Here is a 19,897-nt window from a genome sequence, read left to right as displayed (position 1 = left end):
AAAAATGGGGAGGGGAAAAATACCACTTTTTCCCTCATTCTTGAGTAGATGTCAAGCTTCCACAGTCAGCTCTGCCTTCACGTCAGGCTGGGGAGTTTTCTTGTCCCTACATGTTTAAGCCAGGACAGTCATGGCACTATGGAAAAATTGTTTCAAGTCTCAGTCCCATGAAGGTCTTTCACTTTGATTATCACCTTTCCATTTTATTTTATTTTATTTTTTTAATGTGTGCAAAGAGCTTTTCCTGGGGGCCATCAGCTTACTGAGCTCACCAGGTGGGATGTGGGTCTCATGCAGTCATTGTTCTGTTGTTTTCAGAGATGTCTCATGCTTCTGTTTTGCAGGATTTTGTTGTTAAGCAACCCTGATTGGTTTTGTAGTTAAGCAAACCTGCTTTCTTAAGCAATCATTAACATACAGGGGTTTCCCATTCTCATATTTTTTCACGTACAATCCCCAGCGGGATTAACCATTTAATTACCTACTTTGTCCCTTTACTCTATCCCTATCAAACATGTCATTGTGAAAGTGAAAGTGTTAGTTGCTCAGTCGTGTCTGACTTTTTGCGACCCCATGGACGGTAGCCCACCAGGCTTCTCTGTCAAGGAATATCTCCTGGCAAGAATATTGAAGTGGATAGCCATTCCTTTCTCCAGAGGCTCTTCCTGACCCAGGGCTGAACCCCAGCCTCCTGCTTCACAGGCCGATTCTTTAGTGTCTGAGCCAACAGGAAAGCCCAAGCTTGCCATAGCATATAAAACATAAAGAGTAAACCCTAATGTAGTCTATGGACTTCAGTTCATAATATTGTAGCAAAATTTGTTCATCAGCTGTAACCAATAAAACAAACTGTGGAAACTGCATTTCTGCTTTTTACCCGAACCTAAAAGTGCTTTTTTTTTTTTTTTTTGCATAAATCTAAAATGGAGTCTCTTAACTTAAAAGAGCAGTTGACTCTTAGTCAGCATGATCATGTTTTTAGCTCAGTGACCTAGGAACCCGCTCTCATCCTTAAACTAGAACTGGAAGTTAAACATGCGACATATACGGAGATCTAGTGTGTTCTGTGTGACATGAGTTAAGGGTCAATGATTATTTGCTGTCAGAATCCTTTAAACTTAAAGTGTAAGTCTGAAAAAGGCACCTTAGAAACCACTGGAGACAATGCTGAACAAATTAAAGTACTAAGCCATCAAGAGAAAAAGAGAGGCTGAAATCTCTAATTTTGCTTTGCTATGACCACAGTAACCTTTGAAACAGAATTGTTATCCATCCAACTACCCTTGCTGAAGGGTAAATATAATTGGGACTTTCCTAGTGATTTAGTGGTTAAGAATTCACCTACCAATCCAGGGAAAGCAGGTTCAGTCACTGCTCAGGGAACTAATATCCTACATGCTGTGGGGCAATTAAACCCTCAGGCTGCAACTAGAGAATAGCCATGCCACAAAAAAAGACCCTGCATGCTGCACCTAAGACTCACTTAACAACTAAACTACCACCACCATACAGCTTCTCCATCTTCAGCTGCAAATAATATAGTTAGTCTGATGGTGGTATCCATCTATAAAGTTGGGCTTCCCAGGTGGCACTTTGGTGAAGAATCCACCCGCCACTGCAGAAATTGTGGGTTTAATCCCTGGGTGGGGGAGATCTCCTGGAGAAGGTGTCTTTTGACTTAGGCAAACACCTGTCCAGAGCTTAAACAAGGGGTTTCCCTGGTAGCTCAGCTGTTGAAGACTTTGCCTGCAATGCGTGAGACCCCAGTTCAATTTCTGGGTCAGGAAGATCCCCTGGAGAAGGGATAGGCTACCCACTCCATTATCCATGGGCTTCCTTGGTGGCTCAGACAGTAAAGAATCCTCTTTCAATGCAGGAGATTTGGGTTAGATCCCTGGGTTGGGAAGATCCCTGAAGGAGGGCATGGCAACCCACTCCAGTGTTCTTGCCTGGAGAATCCTCATGGACAGAAGAGCCTGGCGGGCTGCAGTCCATAGCATCACAAAAGAGTCAGACATGACTGAATGACTAAGCACAAAGTGTATACAAAGTTAGGGAAATATCAAGGCTGTCCAGGTCACCATATACATATACATCAATCTTGTTCAGAGGTACCCTGGCACAATAAGCAACACAGTAAATATTGTTTTCATCCACTCGAATTTAGACAGACTATCTACTCAGGAGCAGAGCTACTGTTTGCAGTACAATTGCCAGCCTTGAGCAAAATTCATTTTAGCTTTTTTTTCCCTCTGTATAACTTGGTTTTGTAGGTATTACAGGAGCAAAATGTGGTGTGGTAGGTTGCAAAAGGAGCCTGGGTTTTGAGGTAGGAAACAGATGGTCAGTCTTGCTCCTTACTCATCCATAAATTCAAAAAAAATCCAATGCCTGGATAAGGCAGATATTAATGTATCAAATGAAACAATGTGGAGTGAAGCATTTACCAATAACTTGAGCTTTCTGATTTCAGTATACAGGTTTAAGGATATAAAAAAGAAAGGCCAGCAGCACCCCCTGGTAGGAACTGTTAGTAAATGAACTCAGATTTTTAAAAACATTGAACAACAAAAAGCAACCCCCAAACAAAAACCAACCAGCCAACCAGACAACAATAACAACAAAAACCTGCAAAGCAAAAACCACTTGGGTTTTTGGAGCAACTATGGAAGTTTCACTCTAGCAATCAATACTCCATTTATTTATGTGCATGCATGCATGGGTGCTCAGTTGTATCCTACTCTTTGCGACCCCATGGAATATATCCCGCCCGCCTTTGCTATCCACGGGGATTCTCCAGGGAAGAAGAATGGAGCGGGTTGCCATGCCCTTCTCCAAGGAATCTTCCTAAACCAAGGATCCAACCCACATCTGTTATGTCTTCTGAACTGGCAGGCAGATTCTTTACAATTGGCACCACCTGGGAAGCCCTAGACATAGGTTTATTCCATATCTTGGCAATTGTATAAGTAATGCTGCTACAAACATTGAGGGGTATGTATCTTTTCAAATTAGTGTTTTTGTTTTTTTGTGACATATACCCAGGACTGGAATTGCTGGCTCTTATGGTAGTTCTAGTATACATATGCTAACAATATTAATCTTCCAAGTCACAAACATGGGATGTCTCTTCATTTAGTTATGTCTTCTTTAATTTCTTTCAGCAATATTCTACAGTTTTCAGTACAAGTTTTAATTAGGTTTTTTTCTGAAGTATTTTATTCTTTTTGATACTGTTGCCAATGAATTTCATTTTCTTTCCAAATCATTAATCAGTGTATAGCAACTGATTTCCGTGTATTGACTTTTTATTCTGAAACTTAGACAAATTTATCTATTAGTCTAAATAGTTTGTGAGTGTGTGAGTCTGGAGTCTTGATGATTTTCTACACATAAGGTCTTCTCTGAACAGATGTAATTTTGCTTCTTTTTTTTCAACTTGGTTGACTTCACTTCTTTTCCATGTCTACTTGGTTTGGCTAGAACTTCCATACCTATGTTGAATAGGAGTGGTGAGAACAGATATCCTTGCTTGTTCTTGACCTCAGAAGAAAGCTTTTGTTTCTTTTTTCACCACTGACTGTGCCGTGGGCTTTTCATAAGTGGCCTTTATTACGTTGAGGTATGTTAGTCACTCAGCTGTGTCTGACATTTTGTGATCCAGCAGACTGTAGCCTGACAGGTTCCTCTGGTCCATGGGGTGGTCCAGACAAGAATAATGGGGTGAGTAGCCACTCCCTTCTCCAGGGGCTTTTCTTGTCCCAGGAATCGAACCCCTGTCTCCTGCTTTGGCCGGCGGCTTCTTTACCACTGAGCCGCCTGCGAAGTCCATTTTATAAGTATACAATAGTGATTGCATAGTAAGGGTCCTCTGCCCTATAAGATGGCTGTCAAGATGGTTGTAAAAAATGAAAACATACATCAATATGTTTTGCACTGCATATGCCCAAGTGAAAAGTCTCCTTTGGTTATATTTCTGGCTGGTTTGTACTTTTGAAGCTCACATAATTTTGCAAGCTTCTGGTTGAAGAGAATACTCTTTCCTCAGTCAGTTGTTTTTAACATGGCCATTGTGGACTCCTCGTGGTCATAGTCACGCTTCCTAACTTGAGGTTAAACCTCAGTGCACTGAAAGCATTCTTTTAAGCTAAGAATAGTCTGGATCTTTGGCTCTTTGCTTTCTCTGTTGTATTACTCACTGACCTTTTCCACACTTACAGCTCCTTTTCCCACATTTTGCAGCTCTTGGCAGGAGCACAAATATTTCAGGAAGATTTGAGAGCTTTAGAAAAGTCTCCTACAGTTTTTTTTTGTGTGTGTTAGTGCTTACTTTTTACAACCTGGCATTAAATATGGTTTATCTTGATTCTTGTTTTTTGTGTGTGTGTGTGTTTTCTTTTTTTTTTTTTTTTTTTTTTTTTTTTTTTTTTTTTTTTTTTTTTGAGCCAATTAAGAGTACTTTATTTCCTTCACTCTGGTCCTGGCCCAGAAAAAGTTGTTGAAAAAAGATACTTACAAAGACAATAAACAATCTTTCCAGAATATTGTTAAACAATAGGCCAATTAACTAAACAAAGTAGATATTGAAAATAATAGTGAAAAAGTTCCTTTGGAGTCTTCCATGTTATGGAAAACTTAAACAAACTTTTTGGTCAACCTAATATTACATGTCTAAGTACACTGGACACCCAGTAAGTGGACTTCCTCACTAATTTATAGACAAAACCCACAATAACCAGTGTGGTTAGGTGCTGATATAAGAGAGACAGCAAAACTTTTTAAATTGGTCACTTTCTTCAGCTGATCTTGCCTCACAGAAGTTGGAGTTTTCCTTTTATATGAGTATAGTACCACATTCTTCTGTTTGCAATGGAGAGTCAGGTGGTATATACTGATTTAAACTTACCCAGGAATTCTGGCATTGAAAGGTCATCACCCCCATCTCGTCTTCAGAGTAAGTGGCTTTAATTTTCCTTTTGGCATTTGTATATCTTCCAATAGTTAGATGTTCCTGTAAATTTGTGGTTTTAAATCATGACTTTGAAGATGAGCAATAGTCATGTATTAAGTTGATATAGCATGGCCTGTCTGTAGGTAAGCACAGATGTGGAAAAAAGTACATACCTTTAGATTTCTTTTTATGAAGATACTTTTCTGAAAAGTGAACATCATTCCTTGGCTAAAAGAACCTGAATAAATATTTTACAAGTATGAACAAAGGAGTATTTTTATTTTATTTGGAAATAAAAGGAGTTTTTCTATTTTTTTTCCATTCATTAAATATTTTATTAAGTGTATTTAACAGATTTTAATTTTTAAAATGTCTACCAGAAATTAAAAGACTCAGTTAGAGTAAATATATTTCAATATGATCAATTTAATGTAGATCAAGCTGATGGCTTTCAAAGTAGTTGCTGTAACGTTCAAATTATTATAAAATCTACTTGGTGGTAGATAACAATGAGAAGTGTGTCTACTGCAGAAGAATTTTTAAGTTAATTTTTAAATGTGATAAGATAAATATAACCTAAAATTTGCCATCTTAAACATTTTTTTTTAATTTTATTTTTACTTTATTTTACTTTACAATACTGTATTGGTTTTGCCATACATTGACATGAATCTACCACGGGTGTATATGAGCTCCCAATCCAGAATCCCCCTAAATTTATTTATTTTATTTAAAAAAATTTTTTAATTTTAATTTATTTTACTTTACAATACTGTAAAGTATTTACAAACTATTCAGTTATCAACATTCTAAATTGGAGACTGAAAAGTCTTAGGGTTAGCAAATAGTTTCATGATACCCTTCAAATGGGGGTTATGGAAAATTGGAGAATTTTGATAACTACAGTGACAGTTTGGTCAAGCTATAGTTATTTTTTGATGGGAAATGGCAAAGCTTTCTGTTCCCTATTCAAATTTAGCAAAAGTGGAGAGAAAGGAGGATGGGGTTGAAAGGAGATGTGGGAGGATGAATATAGAAAAAGCAAGATTTTCCTCAACAGCTATGATCTAAGATCCCAAATCAATGGGGTCAGAAAATGTGTCTATTCTGCTCATAATCATTATTCCTCAAAATATCATTATAAAAGTAAATCTGAAAAACAAAGCAGAATAAAGTCAGAACAAAATATGTGGTTACGAAACACTTGACTGCAAAAAATGTATAACCTACAAGTTGAGAATTTTGTATTTGGTGGTTTTACCGAGGACCATAGCTGGGAAGGCAGCCTCTTAGATAACTCTGAGGAACTGTTCCCAAATGGTAAGGGAAAAGCCAGGACATGTAGGAGTTTTTGCTGCAAATAAAAAAAAACATATAGTTGACTACCAAAAGATAACTGCTAATCACAAAAACAGACATATCGAGTAAGAGTCTGGGCTTACTGAAATCATTCCCGTGAAACGCATTTTAACTATCTAGCGCTAGTATCCTGTTTTTCTTCACTCTGAATTCCACTCGGGTTTCAACATCGGGGCAGCTGCCCTGGCTGATGGCTTTATGGTCACAACATCTCTTGTTTATTGAAATGGCAGGTGACATTCTTTCTCCACAGATTGACCTGTTATTACAATTATTGTGAAACTATCCCTGAGCTCTTTGGCTGAACTGTTCAGGCTGTGGGAACTGTAGAACAGTGATTATATCAAAGGCATTCAGGTAAACCAGAGATGTGAGTTGTGAACTATTTATGGCCCAGCACTTGATTTCTTAAAAAAGTAGATAAGTGTTCACAAAATGCCTCTAGAGTCTACCTGTTCATCCAAAAATAATCACCTGTGCCAGGCATGCCCTGGTGCTGAGGTTAAGACAAGTGAAAAAAATAGTGGAAAAATATTTTCTTTTTTTGTGTTTATGTTATACTGCTAGGAAGACACACAAATAAACAAATAACTAAGTATATACATATATATGGGTTAGATAATATTAAACACAATAGAGAAAATTTTATCTATATTTTTCACTCTCTTATATTCACCCCTCTGCTTTTTTTATCCTTTGTTTATTTATTTATGGCTGCACTGGGACTTTGCTGCTGCCTGTGAACTTTATCTAGTTGTGGACTAGTCAAGGGCTCCTCACTAGCTGTAGTACACAGGCTTCTCATTGTGGTGGCTTTTCTTGTTGCAGAGCTCAGACTTGGTACCAGATGTGCACTGCTTAGTCGTTCCACAGCATGTGGAATCTTCCCAGATCAGGGATAGAATCCCTGTCCCCTGCTTTGGCAGGTGGATTCTTAACCACTGGACCACTAGGAGAGTCCTGAGAAACTGTTTTTTATTTGTGATGGAATTGAGAGTTAACTTCAGAGAGGGTATGATATCAAGTAGAAGAAGGCCTGCCTCACAAGATGACATCTGAGCCAAGACCTGAAAGAATTAAAGGACAAAGATATGTTTCCTTGGAGAAGAGTTTTTTAGAAGATGGACCAGGGCAAGTGCAAGTTCCCTGGGATGAGAACGTTCCTCTCCTTTTGTAGGAGGAGCACATAGGTTGGGTGTGAGATGATGTAGCATGTCTGTGTTGAAAGTAGCAGGAGATAAAGTCAGAGATTTAATGGGAAATGGATTGAACAGGAATTTGTAGACTCTTTTACAGATATACAGTCTTAAATCTGCTTGAGAGAAGGCCAAGGAAAGGTTTCGAGCAATGGAGTGAGATGATTTGGCATACTATTTATTATTTTTTTTAATTTTATGTATGTATGTATGTATTTTTGGCTGCACTGGGTCTTCGTGGTAGTCCAAGGGCTTCTCATTGTTATGGAGCACAGCTTCAGTAGTCGCAGAATGAGGTCTCAGCAGCTGGGGCTTGTGGGCTCTAGAGCATGGGCTCAGTAATTATGGCAGAATCTTCCCAGACCAGGGATTGAACCTGACTCCCCTACATTAGCAGGCAGATTCTTATCCACCACACCACCAGGGAAGTCCTTGGCATCCTGTGTGGGTATTTCCAGATGACTAAAGGAGGAGAGGGGGATGACAGGATAAGATGGCTGGATGGCATCACCGACTCAATGGACATGAGTTTGGGTAAACTCCAGGAGTTGGTGATGGACAGGAAGGCCTGGTGTACTGAGGTTCCTGGGGTCGCAAAGAGTCAGACACAACTGAGCAACTGAACTGAAGTGAACTGAAAATTTACCTGGCATCTTCGATTTGTTGTAAGTTTGTTAGTCTAAAGTCATGAAATGTTACAGAAAAACAGCTCAGAAGACTCATAAGACCCTCCTCTCAATTCCATAAATTTTAAATGAACAGTTATTATGTACCAGACTCCATGTTGAGAAGAATTTTTTCATATAAACCTTTCCAAAACCTCACAAATTAACTATAATGTTATGTTTCACAAGTGAGGAAGTTAGTATTTTATGAAGGTTACAGGCTTAAAATAACATGCTCAAATACAAATCTGTTACATTTGAGAGCCTTTGCTCTTAACCACTGCTGTCCTTCAGTAATAAATAAGATAGTGACTATATGAAACTTTCTCCAGTTTTCAAAATTTCAAGGCAGGAAAGAACAAGGAAGAAAAGAGACAGAAAGGTAAAATACCGTACAGCTGTCAGGAAAGTTCACCTAGGACTAAGTCTCAGGCTCACTAAGTTTAGCTGCTCTGTGTCACACAGGATCACAGTAGAAGTTCTAGGTCAATATTCTCCAGTGTGGTTTCTCTCATTTTCAGATTACACCCAGGACCTTGGAGCTCCTCTAGGTGTTATATTTTCTCTCTCTCCTCCACATGATTATCCAGGTGTCATTATCTAAAATTTAATACATTCTGTTTTCTACCTTAATCTTTTATCACATTTAGCTATCTCAAATTCCACCTCCACAAGGATGTTTTAGAAAGGGCTAACTCTTATACTCACTGGAAAAGACTCTGATGCTGGGAGGGATTGGGGGCAGGAGGAGAAGGGGATGACAGAGGATGAGATGGCTGGATGGCATCACGGACTCGATGGACATGAGTCTGAGTGAACCCCGGGAGTTGGTGATGGACAGGGAGGCCTGGCGTGCTGCGATTCATGGGGTCACAAAGAGTTGGACACCACTGAGCAACTGAACTGAACTGAACTGAACTCTTACACAAACGTCGAAGTACTAACAGGAGAGATCGGTAGTAGTTGGCTGAAAACTGGGTCACACAACTCAGTCGCCTTGGGGAGTGTAAAAAACTAAAGTAGAAATAAATGGACTTGCAGGTCACTCTGGAACATTTTTTAATCAATTAATTAATTTTATTTATTTTTGGCTATGCTGGATCTTTGTTGCTGCATGGACTTTCTCTAGTTGTAGTGAGCAACTCTTCAGTTGCTTCTCATTGCAGTGGTTTCTGTTGTTGTGGAGCACAGTCTCTAGGGTGCTTGAGTTTCAATACTTGTGGCCCACAGTCTTAGTTACCCTGCCACGGCAGGTGGGGTCTTCCTGGATCAGGGATTGAACCTGTGTCCCCTGCATTAGCAGGAAGATTCTTAACCACTGGACCACCAGGAAAGTCCTTAGGAGCCTACTTTAGGATAACTGATAAAAGTTCTTTCCTGCCCCTAACCCCCAACCTGAATCTAGCTCTTTCTTATGTGATCCAAACAGCCTTTACTTTTTGTACCAGATGAACTCAACTGAGTTAACCAAGCATGTTTTCTTAACATCTCAGATTTTTATCAGGGTCCATGTTGGCATAACTTTGCCCTGAAATTTGCTTGTGCTGTGATTATACTTCTTGCCTTGACTGTGACTGGGTTGAGTGTTTCAGGTAAGTGATGCAAGATCATTTATTTCTTGTTCTACTTATTCTCCTTCTGCCATAAATAGTAAAGTATGTTAAACATCTTTGGCCACCCCAAACTTAGTGGAAGACTGATGAAAAAAAAAAAAAAACAATTACAAAACAGTGCTCTAATAGTGCCCAGCCCATATCCACTTTCCAAACCCTAGGCTTTCATATTTCTCTTTCTAATTGTCCTGAGAATCTTCATAGGGGATTTACATGTGCTCCAAGAACTTTTTTTTAAATTGTAATTATGATAAAATTTTGATAATATCAAAGAAAATAAGTTTACAATTGCTTAGAGTTTGTTTTTTTTTTTTTTAATGTGGACCATTTTTAAAGCTTATTGAATTTGTTACAATACTGCTTCTGCTGATTTTATGTTCTGGGGTTTTTGTTGTTGTTGTTGTTGTTTGTTTGTTGGCCCCAAAGCATGTGGGATCTTGGCTCCCCAACCAGGGATCAAACAAGCATCCTCTGCATTGGAAGGCGAAGTCTTAACCACTGGACTTCCTGGGACATCCCTACAGTTTCTTAGGTGCCTTCTAAATTCCAGATTGTCCTAGACAATGTCTCCCATAGGACAGACACAATTATACTCATTCTGAAAATGGAACATGTAGACAGGAGTGTAAGTAATTTAAGAATTTAAGTAACACCTGGGAGTTTACTTATATAGTGGGTGTGTGCATGCTAAGTCACTTCAGTCATGTCTGACTCTTTGAGATCTTAGGGACCATAGTCCTCCAGGCTCCTCTGTTCATGGGATTCTCCAGGCAAGAATACTGGAGGGGGTTGCCATTCCCTTCTCCAGATTGCTGGGATCCAGCCCCAGAGGATCCACGGAATTCAAAGCGGGGATGGAGTTGGTGTCTAGGAAGGAACTATTTAGTTAGGGATATAAAGAGAGATTAGAAAAGAATAGTGTAGTAGGAAAATTAGTGGAGAACAGATGCTGAATAACTTGGACTTGGTTTACGCGGAAAACCAATAAAACTCCAAGACAAGGAGTTTGCACCACCTATGTAGGCCACAGGCGTCTTCCCAATCTCCCAAAGGAGTGGAGACACAAAGTGCCTCCCTGTTCTAATCTTAGAAGCCCTGGCAAAATTAGTAGGCCTGGTGAACCTCCACGCGCCAGATGGGAATTCAGCCAGAAAACGAGAAAAGACGACACGGGGGAAACCAGTCTTTCCAGGAACTGGTCCATTTCTTTATTGTCCAGATCCGCTTTTATACTTTTAGTTGTACATAGAGATAAACAGAGTCACGCAGGGTCAGCTGCTCTGACCCTTATCCGAAGACAGTGTTCTTTGCATATCTTTGTTCTTACAAGGGTCTTACGTTTGTTTACAATATCTTCTGGTCTGGAGACCGATTAACATTTTATGGCCCCATCTTTCTTTCTATTGATAAAGGTTAGTCAATCAGAAAACTTGCTTTCCCTTAAGATCTGCTTAGTCTTAAGATAGTGAAAAGTTACATTCTTACATAGCAAGGATACAACGATTTATAACAAAGAAAGAGAAGTACAGTGATTTATAACAAAGAGAAAAATCATTAACTCAAAAGTCTAGTATTGCTAACATCAAAACTACTATTTCTTTTTCTACATTCCAATTACATCGATTAAAATACTCCCAGGTGCCTAAGGATATGGAGGCCTGGTGGCAATCATTAACTCAGCAATGAAACCCTTCACCAACATGATTTTTATCTTTAGAAAAGCCCTATGCTAACTAAGACTTTCAAAATACTCCAAACTCTCTGTGCTGTTTATGGTTGAGAGGTTGTAAACAATCATGTAGGTAGCAGCAAGAGTGTGGATAATCCTGTCACACAAGTTAGTCTGCCAGCAGAGAGGTTTGACCTGAGACACTCCATGGGAGCTCTAAGTTAATTTTCCAGAGAAAGGTGGTCAGAGATAGCCCCCCGTTAATATCAGAGGTGTGGGTGAGAGACATAAAATAATAAAACAGACAGATTCTGGTTTCGGGGTAGATGCTCGGGCAGAGGACCCCTTGAGACCTGATCTGCCTTGCCCTGTCAGGCTCTGCCACATGACCTTGTCATGTGGGATCTCTCATGTTGGCTCCCAGCACCAGATTACTTATATATTAGATGTAAGTAACTCAATGTTTCTCTGTGTTTACTTATGTGTTTGTTTATGGTGTCTTCTAAGCAGAACCACTGTTACTAAATTGCTATTGCTCTCATCTTCTGTTCATTTCAAGCTTGTTGAGATAGTACTGAGATGACCATTTCCTGAAATGATAAATATAGCATATCCATTTCATTGCACCTTTCAGCATTTTATCTTCTTAATGGTGTTTCTTTATTTACCAGTAATATTCATAAGACAAAACACATCAATAGAAAAAACCAGCATGGATGCTCAAGAGAACTGGAAGGAAGGAACAGGTATATTTTGTGGCTTGAATTTTCTAAGACTAATGGCTAAAACTTGATAGTTATCATTGTATTATTCTCGTTAAGGCTCATTACAACCCATATGTTAAGATTAGTTTTATCACTCTGATTTTATGTTTGACAAAGCTGAGGCATGGAAAGGTTAAGCAACTCATTTGGGGTCATACATGTGATAAGGGGTGAACACTGAGAATTTTACTTCAGTGGTCTATCATCAGAGCCTATTATCTTAACTACCAGATAATACTGCCTTAGGAGTACTCAGGCTAGGAGAGCCCATAATTATTAGTCCAAATCCAAGCTATAAAGTAAAATATACATTAAGAGAGATATTTGGTGATTTTAATATGTTAAGCAGCTAACCTTTGACTAAAGCTAATAAATAGAACACAAACATGTAATGAATTATTTAATATTTATTTATTAATCATTAAGATATTGATCTTGTCCTTGTACTTACTAAGCAGTGCGTGTTAATACTCTATTGTTGAGAGACTATAGCAAAACGTGATCATTTATTATATACATTTGTACAGAGGAGAAATTTTAAGAAAATGAGAATATCCCTCTAAAAAATGCTATCCAATAGATCTCATTATTAGGCAAATATATAATTTAGCAGTTAGAAACTTTCTAATAATTTCTCTCCATGATACTTGCCATTAATTGTGGGTACGAATTATTATTTGCTTTTCATGGTACATGTTGTCTCAAGTAGACTTTTTTTAAAGAGCGTTTGATACAGTTGTCCATGGAGTAGGAAGGGCAATGGTAAGGAATTTAAGGAATCTCAAGAAGAGTTTTGGCTCTATCACCACCTGCTTGTGTGGACTTGAACAAGTTATTCTGTCTGTCAGTGTTTTAGCTGGTCACTAATTTTCAAATTTTAATAGCAGAATGAACAGTGGTCTCAAAACCTCAGTTATATTAAATTCATGAATTGTTCTCACAATGATGATCAAAGACTTTCCTGAACTTATAATAACTTGTATGAGATCCAACCAGTCCATCCTAAAGGAAATCAATCCTGAATATTCATTGAAAGGACTGATGTTGAAGCTGAAACTTCAATACTTTGTCCACCTGATGCAAAGAGCTGACTCATTTGAAAAGATCCTGATGCTGGGAAAGTTTGAAGGCCGGAGAAGAAGAGGACGACAAAGGATGAGACAGTTGAATGGCATCACCGACTCGATGGGCATGAGTTTGAGTAAACTCCAGGAGTTGTTGATGGACAGGGAGGCCTGGTGTGCTGCCGTCCATGGGGTCACAAAGAGTTGAACACTACTGAGTGACTAAACTGAACTGTATATGTGTGGTTAGTGTTAGTGGGATGGGGACAGGTTAGAAATATAACATTCATTTCTTTTCTTCCTCTTTCTTACTTTATTTTTATTTTCCCTCTTCTTTGTTACTTTAGAGAGATCAGTTCTGTTAAGGTGTCCAATGCACTGGCAACAAATCCGAGATAAATGCTTATATTTTATTGAAACTTCCAAACCTTGGAATGACAGTCTAGCTGACTGTTACACAAGAGAATCCAGTCTACTGCTTATTCAAGATCATGAAGAATTGGTAAATAATTATTAATAAGTAAAATACTTCAATAAAATTCAACATTGGCTTCTAACCATATCAAGATTTTTGTGCTCTAGTCTCGAGGGTTCTATGCAGATGGAAGTATTAACCTTGACTTCAAGGAGCTCACAATCTGAGAGACTAAATGGACATATAAGCAAAATAAATATTATTTAATGAATACAAAAATATAAATATTTGGATGTATAAATGAATGGAATAGAAATATCACAAGTAAGGAATAATTAACTCCAATGAGGTGTCAGGAAAGGCTTCATAGAGGAAGTGATACTTGAACTGGGTTTCAGAGGATGAATAGAAGAATGCAAACCAGCAATAGATAAACAGATTCAATATTCAGTCATTTCTTCTGTTTCATTTACAGAGACTCATACAAAACCTGATAAACAAAGAAGGAATTCTGTTTTGGATTGGATTAAACTTTACATTATCAGAGAAGAACTGGAAGTGGATAAATGGATCCATTTTAAATTCTAATATGTGAGTATTAGATAAGCTAATTTGAATATTCTATTTGTATCAGGTTTGCAAGGCAAGATAGTAACATTGTTATTGAAGACTGAGATTTATAGTTTTAACTTAGTTTAGAAATTTTCAAAAGAAGCAGTATAGTCTAAGAAGAAGAATGATTTTTGAAGTTAGTTGAAAATCTCCATATATGAAAAGACATCACTCTTTGTCACAATATATATTTTTAATTGCAATGGAGTTTTAGGAAACAGGGGATAGACCAACTCCTTTGGGAGGGACACTGAAAAAAAAATTTTAATAACAAAATTTAAAAATAAAGAAATTTCTAGCTGGATGCTATTGGAAAAAGAACTTTTGTGCCAGTATTATTAAATACAAAGAGTTTAAGTAGAACTTTTCAAACTGTGGGACCAAGTAAGTAGGCTACATACAGCATTGAAATATGAATATGAGAAGAAAAATGTATAGTAAATATCAGATTGTGGAATCCAGGCATTTGAGAGAATTGGCCAACTTGTGACAAATATTGTAGCCTACTTTAATCAGTGGTGTAGAGAGAGAGTTGTTTGAGGAGATGCAATGAAACTGCATAAGCCACAAAAGAGCTATTTGCTATTTCTTTTAAAAAATTATTTATTTATTTTCGGCAGTGCTGCGTCTTCACTGCTGCTCAGACTTTTCTCTAGTTGCTCAGAGTAGGGGCTGCTCTCTAGTTGTAGTGTGTGGGCTTCTCATTGTAGTGGATTCTCTTGTTGCAGAGCACAGGCTCTGTAAAGAAATTCTGATGAGCGTTTCAGAACAGATGATATCCTGTTATGATTTTTGAGTCTGTGAGTGATTTATTTACATTTGTATAAAGTACAGTTAAAATTGATCTTTTTTATCATTCAAGAAAATAAGACATTAAAATTGAAGACACAGGAACAGGTAAAAATGTATCTAAAACAGAGCAGTAATTTGTTATGTGGAAAATTACAAAAAAATTGAGAGACATATTGCTTTAATTAGCAAATTTTTATGTTGTTTTGCTCATGTTCTAAAATATAATGTTTTTAAATATAGTACTTTAAAATGAATATCACTTTAAAATAAAGGGTCCTGGACAAGAATAAGTGTATGAAAGGAAAATATATTTTGTTAAATAAAATCTATTCTGATTTTTTATTTGTTTTCCAGGCATTATAGTCTATATTTACATATAAATGCAACTCTGATATTAACTTATTTTTTTAACATTAAAAGGTTTATTTTGGTTTCTGCATGGGTATGTTTCTTATTGGGCCATTATGTTTATTTTATTAAGGTTTATGATAAAATTGGAAATCTCTGAAGTGTCTATGAGCAGAAATATAGGCAAAGTTGATGAACTAAATTCAATTAGCGTTCTATTCTATTCTGAAGACTGAAAGGATGCTTTGATTAAGACAGTGATCAGGTAAACCTGAAAGGTATCATATGATAGTAGAAAGAGTAGCAGTTAGACTCTGCTTTTATTTAGTTCTCTACCCTGGTTTTCAGGTAATGAAAAACATAAACAGTAATAATTTTTTTCACTGTTTTGGGGATTAAAGAATATAACACTAAAGAACTAGTCAGAGATCTGTTCAAAGAAGGCCTGGGAAGTCACTGAGGGTCTTTTGAAAAAGGGCTTGCTCAAATGAGCATTTTAAAAGTTATCTTGAAAGTTGAAGAAGGAGACCGGAAGGGTGAAAGAGATAAAATACAGGGGACTTTTGCTATTACTCGCTTGAAAGAAATGCTGATGTGACTAGACTGTCAGGCACTAGGAGGGAATCAGGTAGACTTCTCAGGGCCAAGGGGCTTTATGAAGAAATGAAACAAAGGAACAGAGAAAATCTGTGATGGAGCCCTGCCCAGTGTACCACTTCACTTTCAATTTAGGACAAACAGGTGAACGTCTTGCGCATACCCCCTCCTGGCACACCAGTTCTGCGTTGCCATCCTATTGTTTGACTGTTACTCACACCCCACCTGCAATGAGCCACAAGACTCCTGCGTCTTTGGAACTGAGAGAACATTGATCACAGCAGACACTTCTAAAACTGTTTGGAACAGGAAAAAAAGGAACCTTCCACTACGTACAGCATGAACTGAGCCTCCTTTTCTGGCCACATTCAAATTCTGAGACTCTGTGTATCTATCTACATACTTACTACATTTCCTGAGCGCATACTCTGTTTAAGCCTGATCACACTTCTATAGGTATCATCACAATGCCTCCCCAAATACTTGGTCGTTATATCCTAAATATTTAAGAAAATCAAAGTTCAGTGAAAGCATAGGATATTCAGTTTCCAACTTTCAAAGCTTCTTTTTTGTGTATATCATGATGATGTTTCTATGTAGAGTGCTTCTCTTCCAGTGAAGATAGCTTGCAAGTTCCAGACGTTTATATGAGCTTTCCATTAAAAGCTTATATTTGTGACTGACTGTGTAGTCATTATTGTTCAGTTGCTAAGTCGTGTCCAACTCTTTGTGACCACATGGACTGCAGCTCGCCAAGTTCCTCTGTTCTCCAGTATCTCCCAGTTCGCTCAAACTTATGTCCATTTGAGTCAGTGATGCTATCTAATCATCTCATCCTCTGCCTCCCCCTTCTCCTTTGGCCTCAGTCTTTCCCAGCATCAGGGTCTTTTCCAATGAGTTGGCTTTTCCCATCACGTGGCAAAAGTATTACAGCTTCAGCTTCAGTTCAGTCCTTCCAAGGAATATCCAGTATTGATTTCCTTTAGGATTGTCTGGTTTCATTTCTGTGCAGTGCAAGGGACTCTCAAGAATCTTCTCCAGCACCACAATTGGAAAGTATCAATCTTTCAGCACTTACTGTCTTTATGGTGCAACTTTCACATCAATACGTGAGAAACCATAGATTTGACTACACTGACGTTTGCCAGCAAAGTCATGTTTTTGCTTTTGAATATGCTATCTAGGTTTGTCATAGCATTCCTTCCAAGGAACAAGTGAAAAAAAGGGGAAAGTGTTAGTCTGTCAGTCCTGTCTGACTCTTTCCCACCCTATGGAGTTTATCCCACCAGGTTCCTCTGTCCACGGAAATGGAATTCTCCAGATAAGAATACTGGAGTGGGTAGCCATTCCCAGGAGCAAGTGTCTTTTAATTGCACGTCTTCAGTCATTGTTTCCAAAGATTTTGGAGCCCAAGCAAACAAAGTCTGTCACTGCTTGCATTTTTTCCCCTGCTATTTGCCGTGAAGTGATGGAACTGGATGCTAAAATCTTAGCTTTTGGATGTTGAGTTGCAAGCCAACTTTTTCACTCTCCTCTTTCACTCTCTTTCAGACTTTTAGTTCTTCTTCACATTCTGCCACTAGACTATTTACCCAATGCTTAATAACTGAGCATCTCGTTGTTTCCTGAAAGTTACAGAAAATACTGGCTGGATGAGGAGAATTATGTGAGAAAATCATGAACACTAAAGAGAGTCTTTTCTTTTGCTCCGCAGATTACCCGTTTCAGGTGATGTTACAGAAGACAGCTGTGTTTGCCTATCAAGGACACAATTTATATCTGATTACTGTACTGCAGAAAATAGATGGATCTGCCAAAAAGAATTAAAACCTGTCAAAAGTTAATATGTTCTTCCAGTTAACTAGACATCACCCTCCATCTCTTTAATTTCCATTTCAGATTTCTACCATTTTACCTGTATATATTGTCATAGTGGCTCCATGCACATTTTGTGGTACAAAGTGAACACACACTGAGAATTCTAACTTTTGTGAATTTTACAAAAGTTCGTGTCTAACCTCCTCATTAAATAACTGAGAAAACATATACCTAAAGAAAAGATGTCTCAGGGCATGTGCTCAGGAGTCGGATAGGTGGATCATATGGTAGTTCTATTTTTCAGTTTTTTTAAGGAACTGCCATACCGTTCTCCATAGTGGCTATATCATGGGACTGGATGCCATGATCTTTGTTTTCTGAATGTTGAGTTCAGCCAACTTTTTCACTCTTCTCGTTCAATTTCATCAAGAGGCTCTTTCGTTTTTCTTCACTTTTTGCCATAAGGCTGATGTCTTCTGCATATCTGAGGTTATTGATATTTCTTCTTGCAATCTTGATTCCAGCTTTTGCTTCATCCAGCTCAGCATTTCGCATGATGTAATCTGTACATAAGTTAAATAAACTGGGTGACATTATACAGCCTTGACGTACTCCTTTCCCAATAAGGAATCAGTCCATTGTTCCATGTCCAGTTCTAATTGTTGCTTCTTGACCTGCAAACAGATTTCACAGGAGGCAGGTCAGGTGATCTGGTATTCCCATCTCTTTCAGAATTTTCCACAGTTTGTTGTGATCCACACAGCCAAAGGTTTTGGCATAGTCAATAAAACAGAAGTAGAGGTTTTTCTGTAATTCTCTTGCTTTTTGATTATGCAACAGATGTTGGCAATTTGATCTCTGGTTTCTTTGCCTTTTCTAAATACAGGTGAAACATCTGGAAGTTCTTGGTTCATGTGCTATTGAAGTCTGGCTTGGAGAATTTTGAGCATTACTTTGCTAGTGTTGTGAGATTAGCGCAATTGTGTGGTAGTTTAAGGAATTTTTGGCATGCTTTTTTGGGGATTGAAATAAAAACAGACCTTTTCCAGTCCTGTGGCCACTGCTGAGTTTTCCAAATTTGCTGGCATATTGAGTGCAGCACTTTCACAGCATCATTTTTAGGATTTGAAATAGCACAGCTGGAAATCCACCACCTCCACTAGCTTTGTTCATAGCAATGCTTCCTAAGGCCCACTTGACTTTGCATTCCAGGATGTCTAGCTCTAGGTGAGTGATCACACCATCGTGGTTATCTGGGTCATGAAAGTCTTTTCTGTACAGTATTAGTTTTTACTGTACAGGAAAATGAACCAACCATACATATACATATATCCCCTCCCTTTAGGACTTCCTTCCAACAGTGCATTAAGTACTGTTCCATGCGCTATGCACTGTGCTATACCTTTTTGGCGCCAGGGACCAATTTCGAGAAGACATTTTTTCCACCAACCAGGGAAGGGGGTATGTTTCAGGATGATTCAAGTGCATGATTTGTATTGTTCATTTACTTCTATATTATTATATCAGCTCCACCTGGTTTTACATCAGATCATCAGACATTAGATCCAGGATGTTAGGGACCCTGCCATACTGTATATCCACATTAATTATCTATTTGCTACATAGTATCAATAGTGGGTATATATCAATCAAATCCCTCATTTCCTCCCACCATCCCCTTTCTCGTTTGGTGTCTAAATGTCTTTTCTCTATGTCTGTGTCTCTACTTCTGTTTTGCAAATATGATCACCTGTACCATGTTTCTAGATTCCACATGTATGCAATAATACAAAATTTATGTTTCTCTTTCTGACTTACTTCACTTTGTATGACAGCCTCTAGGTCCTTCCACGACTCTAAAAGCAACCCAACTTTGTTCCTTTATATGAGGGAGTAATAGTCCGTTGTAGATATGCACCACATCTTCTTTATTCACACTTCTGCTGATGAACATTTGGGTAGTTTCTGTGTCCTCGCTACTGCAAATAGTGCTGCTATACACATTGTACTGCATGTGTCTTTTTGAATTATGAT

General features: G+C 38.1%; 1 protein-coding gene across 1 annotated transcript; it reads left to right on the top strand.

Moving 5' to 3' along the window:
• The first annotated feature begins 4,814 nt into the window (after nt 1–4,814).
• Nucleotides 4,815–17,915, top strand: LOC120858831 (killer cell lectin-like receptor subfamily B member 1). Its single transcript, XM_040235171.1, has 5 exons — nt 4,815–4,954; nt 12,125–12,199; nt 13,629–13,783; nt 14,172–14,287; nt 17,760–17,915. The coding sequence occupies exons 1-5, from the start codon at nt 4,870–4,872 to the stop codon at nt 17,887–17,889; spliced, it is 561 nt and encodes a 186-aa protein (XP_040091105.1). The 5' UTR covers nt 4,815–4,869; the 3' UTR covers nt 17,890–17,915.
• Nucleotides 17,916–19,897: the final 1,982 nt, after the last annotated feature.

Source organism: Oryx dammah, unplaced genomic scaffold (genome assembly GCF_014754425.2).
Source record: "Oryx dammah isolate SB20612 unplaced genomic scaffold, SCBI_Odam_1.1 HiC_scaffold_29, whole genome shotgun sequence".
NCBI classification, from domain to species: Eukaryota; Metazoa; Chordata; class Mammalia; order Artiodactyla; family Bovidae; genus Oryx; species Oryx dammah.
This window is presented reverse-complemented; position numbering and strand designations above follow the sequence as displayed.